This window comes from Mugil cephalus, chromosome 7 (genome assembly GCF_022458985.1).
Source record: "Mugil cephalus isolate CIBA_MC_2020 chromosome 7, CIBA_Mcephalus_1.1, whole genome shotgun sequence".
Taxonomy (NCBI): domain Eukaryota; kingdom Metazoa; phylum Chordata; class Actinopteri; order Mugiliformes; family Mugilidae; genus Mugil; species Mugil cephalus.
The window spans coordinates 3,987,767-3,994,424 of NC_061776.1; the positions used below are offsets into that span (position 1 = coordinate 3,987,767).

Genomic DNA, 6,658 nt, shown 5'->3' on the forward strand with positions numbered 1-6,658 from the left:
ATCAATGGAAAGATGGTTGCAGAATAAGAAGGTAAACGAGCTTAGTAGAAGAACCACCTGAGGGATTGCGCCATCTTATCTGCACCATAAGGAAACCACACATTACGTGACGTCATTTTAACAAAAGCTTGAACTATATCCATCTGGGTTTGGTTGTTTGAAATCCTGCCTGACTCAGGAACAACTTCCTGGTTTTTTCTCCTTTACAGGTAAACTGGGGACTAGGGACCTATCAGAAAGGTCGATCATTGAGCAAATCTCAATTAAGCCGGCATGTAAAGTACTGAGCGCCACCATCAAGTGTAACCCTAGTGTTTATGACTGTGGTCATTTTACAGGGCTGTCGTAGGTGCTGAATTTATTGTGATTGCGTGTTTTTTTCTTTATTTCTAATCCCTATCTAATAATAGGACTGTGCCAGAGGGTGATTGGGGAGGAGAACGGGCCAATCTAAACTTGTGATTGGCTGCAACTGGATGCTCATCCACCTCATAAGGAACCAAGATGGCAGCCGTCTGGGGGCAGCAGGCTCCATCCTTTTCATCCTCCTCATCTCCCAACAGGCCACAACATTGTACCAAAGCGTGATGAGATTGTTTCAGTTACCTTTGAATACATATACTGTATGTAATATTGGATTTGTTTTTAACTGAAGACTAAATGTATTTACTCTGACACAACATTTAAATCACTGATGTTATAGAAAGATTTTTTTTCTATAAATTAGTGTCGTTGTCTTCTCTATACAGTCGATGCTTTAAAGTCTGCACCACAATAACTAACATATCGAGTAGGAACGAAAGGATTTACTCCCAGCTTTGTAAAAGGTCATAAAACAGTGAGGCAGTTTACTGTAGTAAATCCAAATTTAATCCTGAAACCAGTTTTCAGGACTGATTCAGTCATTAATTGCTGCCCTGAAAATCCTTCACATGGAACATAACCTTCTTCTCTCCATAGAACATGTATTACAACAGACATATCTGCTGAATATCATGAAAGTAGAGATCCAGTATGAAAAGAAGGAGGAATGAAATGATTTGTGGAGGATGAGATTTTCATTTTCTTTCTTCCTTTCATTGATCAAACTCATCATTGGAGTTTTTCTTTGAATGGTGAAGCTGCAGATGTGAACAGCTACAGTGGTAATGAACAAGCAGCTGGCTCCATTATGACTCTGTTTGTCCAGATCATGGTGGATGTTCTGCATCCAGAGCTCAGAGCTGTTTCACTGAACCACTGTGAGTCATTTGTGTCTGGATGCCTTTGTACTTCCAGTGACTCACCACAGGGTGGCGCTGCTTCTCTTTGCTTCTTCATTTCAGCCTCAGGCAGCAACAAAATGATCAGAACTGATCAGGTCTGTATTTATCAAACATGTCAGAGCAGGAAATCTCTTCTAACTGACCAGAATCTCTCAGAGTCACTGAGCTTTGATTCTACTTTTAGGAGTTGAAGTCAAACATTTGATCTTCTGCTTTCACTGGTCAAATTCCTCCTGTATGTCCTGAGAGATATTAAAGCTGCACATTGATGTTACATATCACACAGTAAACCTGCTCTGTGGAGGATTTTTAATGGTTTCATCTCTTAAAATGCTCTTCAACAATAGAGAACAGTCTGTGTTACTAAATTCACCACCAACCTGAATGTGTTTGTGGGAACATGAATGTTTTTTAGTCTTTCTGCATCATGTGACCCAGATTTTTTTCATCTGCTGTCAGATTCAAATCAAGACCATGAAAGGACACAGCAGCTTGATCTGAGCTGTCAATCATCAGCAGCCGTCTCATCTGTGGGCTGCAGGGCTGATGGGAGCTTTGAGGACCTGCTAGAAACCACGTGGCCTCGTCTCATGTCACAGCTCGTCCTTGTTGGGCCTCAGCTGCATCAGAGCTCCACTTCTCCCCAGGTTCACCAGAGGATACACCACCACACAAAATGCTTTTCCTCCCAGCTGCTGCTCTGTGCTGTCTGTGTTCAGGTGAGTGTTTCCAACAAACTCCACCTTTAACAAACACTGTCTCACTAACCTTCATCTATCTGTCTGTGTCTCTACAGCCCTGGTTGCCATGGCAGCAGATCTGACCCAGGACCAGTTAACATGGACCAGGAGAGTTGGTCAACCAGTCTCCTTCAGATGTGAAGGAACTGACCAGTGTAGTGATACTTTTGTATTCTGGTACCAGAAGAAAGAAAGAGAAACATTCAAACTGATTCTTGATATAGATAAAAGTAATGGTGCAATTGATAAACGTTATGGTCATCCTCAGAGAGATGATTTCTCATCTGTGAATAAACAGAACAGTTGGGAGTTGGAGATAAAGAAAGTTAAAGTCGATCATTCAGCCTCCTACTACTGCTCCTGTTGGTATGATACCCACAGTGAGAAATGATGTGAGCAGCCTGAACAAAAAACCAACAGATGAACAGATGTCAAACAGTGTTTGTGACAGGAAGAGAGCAGTAAACCAGAGCCCAGGTTCACATATTTCACCTCCATCTCAGACAGAGTCACAAACTACTGAGCTGAGGGAGATTCTTCTTTCCTGCTCTCACTATTTATTTGATAATAATAATAATAATAATAATAATAATAATAATAATAATAATAATACTCCAGTTTCCTCCCACCTCCAAAGACATGCTCATTGGGCTGATTTGTGACTCTAAATGGATCTTAGGTGTGAGTGTGAGTGTGAATGGTTGTTTGTCTCTGTGTTTGCCCTGTGACAGGCTGGAGACCTGTCCAGGGTGTAGCCCAACTCTCAACCTTTGACAGCTGGGAAAGACTCCATCATCCCCCACGACCCTAGTGAGGATTAAGTGATAGAAGATGAGATGAGAATTATAATAATATTAATAATAATACATTTTATTTTTTGGCACCTTTCAGGTCACCCAAGGTCACCTAACAGAGAATGAAAAATAGACAAAACAAAATAAAATATATATAACAAAACAATCAGAAACAAACAACAACAACAACAAGAGTGGACAGGGAGGGTAGTGAAGGTCATGAAGCAGAGTCCAAATACAGAGTAGACCAGTTTGAACAGATCAGTTTTGACATATTTAACATCATATTTATTGATGTTGTTGATATTTCAACAGTTGAATAAAAAGAAAAACATGACAACAACACATAGAAGGGACGGCACAGTGGAGTGGTGGTTAGCACTGATGTCTCACAGCAAGAAGGGTTTGAATCCATCGGCCGACTGGGACCTTTCTGTTTGGATTTTCCATGTTCTCCTTGTGTCTGTGTGGGTTCTCTCCAGGTTCTCCAGCTTCCTCCCACCCTCCAAAGACATGAAGGTTCATTGATGATTCTTCATTGGTCATAGTTATGATTGAGAATGGTTGTTTGTCTCTCTGTGTTAGACTTGAGATAGACTGGTTTCATCTCTTAAAATGTTAAATAAATAAAATAAGACCAGCAGTTCATCTTGTTTTAAATTAAAGCAGACATTAAAAAAATCATCTAATTCAGACGTGGGCATTTTGCGGCCCGTGGGCCACATACGGCCCTTTGGACATCCCTGTCTGGACCGCGGTCTGTCAGTCACAAGCAAATGAACAAGTATTTATGCTGTGCAACACAACTGTGTTGCTTTTATTTTGAAAAGCCATGATGTATTATTTACGTCATGGCACTTTTTCATTGATTATTCGAAAAGGATGATTGAAACAGCTTCGTTCCATCTATTAAACATTTATTGAGATTTATTGCGATACAGAAAATAATTCATGTAGCTACACGGTCCCTCCTTGGTGCACCGAAGCTTTCCAAAGAGGAAGTTTCCAACATTCTGATGCCTTATATCCAAAACAACAGATCAGTTGTGTTTTATTTTCCTCTTCGACCTACACCAAAATTCATAAATTTAAATTTTCATTTACAGATTATTCTTATACTTCTGATTACCAGTAGCAGCTTATCAACATATATAATTTACTGCTTTTTACAACGGGAGAAATTTAATATTGAGAATTAAGTTCAAGTTTCCGTTTGGTTCGGCCTCCAACACAGCTCAGATTTTTCATGTGGCCGTATAGAAAATAATTGCCCAGCCCTGATTTAATTCATGAATTACTATAGTTTCATGAGTTTTCAGTGAATGTTTCATGATTTAAAGTCTTTTAAAGATCTTTTCCTCTCATTTGAAATAATCCTACTGTAACCTTTAAGAGTCATTGAACTGATTATGTGGAAAGTCTGTGCAGATCTCCCACCACTCCCTTTACCAGTCATTTTACCCACTCTGTCACCAAATATTCACCAAACATACACCATTCCCATAATCATCAGAGTCAGACTCCATAAGTCCCGGTCCAACACTACAAATCGCAATAACCTCATACTGGTACAAACAGCACATCTACGAAGATCTTTCAGAATGGCACTTTTTAATGTTAGGTCACTGGCTAATAAGAGTTTTATTGTAAATGATCTGATTTCAGACAATGAGCTTGACTGTTTGTTTTTAACTGAGACGTGGCTGGGCACGGACGGATCATCAGCTCTTTTAGAATCATCCCCTCCCAACTACAGCTTCTCATTCTCTAACAGAGAGAATAAAAAGGCAGGGGGTGTAGCAGCTACTTTATCATCTTCACTAGATTTTAGAGAACTAAAGGTTGACAGATATCCCTCTTTTGAGCACCACTGCATTGTTTTTAACAGTTTTGTTGTTTTCTGCATGTGTGTTTACAGGCCTCCCAAACATTGCTCCTCTTTTATCTCAGATTTCTCAGAAATTCTTTCCATTATCCACAGCAAATTCAATCAGATTATTATTTTAGGTGATTTTAATTTGCATGTCGACAATAAATCAGACTCCCTTGCAGCTGATTTTTTAAAAAATGTTCTTAACTGTATGAATTTTACTCAACATATTACTCAACCCACCCATATCAAGGGTCATACACTGGACCTCGTTATTACCTTCGGCCTGTTAACACACATCTCCTCTGTTTTAGATTAAGCTATTTCTGATCATTTCTGTGTCTTTTTTAGTGTCAGTGGTTTTAAACATGGTGATGATATTCCAGAGGAAAACTGCGAGGAGGCGTTGTTTTACTGCTGAGGTGGCTGTTAATTTTATTGATATTTTAAGTGACATTCTTGCAGACTTTTTACCCTCGTCTTGTGATTTTATTGTAGATAGTTTTAATAACAAATTAAAAACAGTTCTTGAAAAAGTGGCTCCATTAAAAACAAAAAAACTCACCTGCAACCCGACACTTCCATGGATTAATGATGAAATAAGACACTTAAAAAGAAAGTGTTGGGTTGCAGAGAGGAAATGGAAAAAAGGACAAATTACAAATAAACCTCCATGTTCTAGAGTCTGAGCTAAAAAACCTACAATAAGGCAATAAAGGAAGCAAGACGGGCACATTTTTCAAACATTATCAATGAAAACCATAATAACCCCAGAACACTTTTTCTATCATCAACAGACTAATCAACCTTGATTTTTAACATGTCTGGCAGGATGTCAGCAGACTCCAAATGTGAGGAGTTTGCAGCTTTTAGGTCACTTCAGCAGTAAAATAAAAACTATTAGGTCAGCTTTTAGTCATTCTCAGTCTTGTTTTATTACAGCTGAAGCTGTGTTTTTATGTGAGGAAACATTGGATAGTTTTGTCCTGATTGATGCTAAGGTGCTGGAGAAAGTTATCTCTCAGTTAAAACCAGCAACCTGCCTTTTAGATACTATTCCTGTTTTTAAATCTACTTGCAATTTTTTAGCTGAGGATGTTTTGAATATTTTAATTTTTTCTCTTCAGACAGCGGTTTTCCCAAGTGCTTTTAAAACAGCCTTGGTCAGGCCTCTTCTGAAGAGGAATAATTTAGACACTGAAATGATTGATAATTACAGACCAGTGTCTAATCTGCCAAATTTTAGAGAAAGTGGTTTTTAACCAGTTGAATGATTTTATGAAAACTCTTGTTTGTACGAAACTTTTCAGTCGGACTTTCGGACAAATCACAGTACTGAGACTGCCCTGATCAAGGTTTTAAATGATATCCGAATAAACATGGACGAGGGGAAACTCTCTGTCCTGGTTCTACTGGATCTGAGTGCAGCATTTGACACGGTAGACCATAATATTCTTTTAAGCAGACTGCAAAACATGATCGGCCTCTCAGGTACTGTTTTTAATTGGTTTAAATCCTACCTCACTGTCAGACAGTTCTACGTTTCTATAGATGAACACTCCTCATCTGAGAGATTCAAACTAGATTGTGATGTCCCCCAAGGCTCAATTTTAGGTCCAACACTAACCAGTGTCTTTTAGATTATGTATTCTGGTACCAGAAGAAAGAAACAGAAACATTGAGAGTGATTCTTAATATTGATAAAAGTAATGGTCAAATTGATAAAAGTTATAATCATCCTCAGGAAGATGATTTCTCAGCTGTGAATAAACAGAACAGCTGGGAGTTGGAGATAAAGAAAGTTAAAGTCGATCATTCAGCCTCCTACTACTGCTCCTGTTGGTATGATACCCACAGTGAGAAATGATGTGAGCAGCCTGAACAAAAACCAACAGATGAACAGATGTCAAACAGTGTTTGTGACAGGAAGAGAGCAGTAAACCAGAGCCCAGGTTCACATATTTCACCTCCATCTCAGACAGAGTCACC

At 39.0% G+C, this 6,658-nt stretch overlaps 1 protein-coding gene across 1 annotated transcript in view; it reads left to right on the forward strand.

The window, feature by feature from the left end:
- The first annotated feature begins 1,941 nt into the window (after nucleotides 1-1,941).
- Nucleotides 1,942-6,658, forward strand: part of LOC125011030 — a 7,146-nt gene continuing 2,429 nt past the window's right edge. Inside the window, exons 1-3 of the mRNA XM_047590018.1 lie at nucleotides 1,942-1,984; nucleotides 2,062-2,385; nucleotides 4,649-4,686. Of these exons, the coding sequence (XP_047445974.1) occupies nucleotides 1,942-1,984; nucleotides 2,062-2,385; nucleotides 4,649-4,686 (405 nt within the window). The remainder of the gene's footprint in view (nucleotides 1,985-2,061; nucleotides 2,386-4,648; nucleotides 4,687-6,658) is intronic.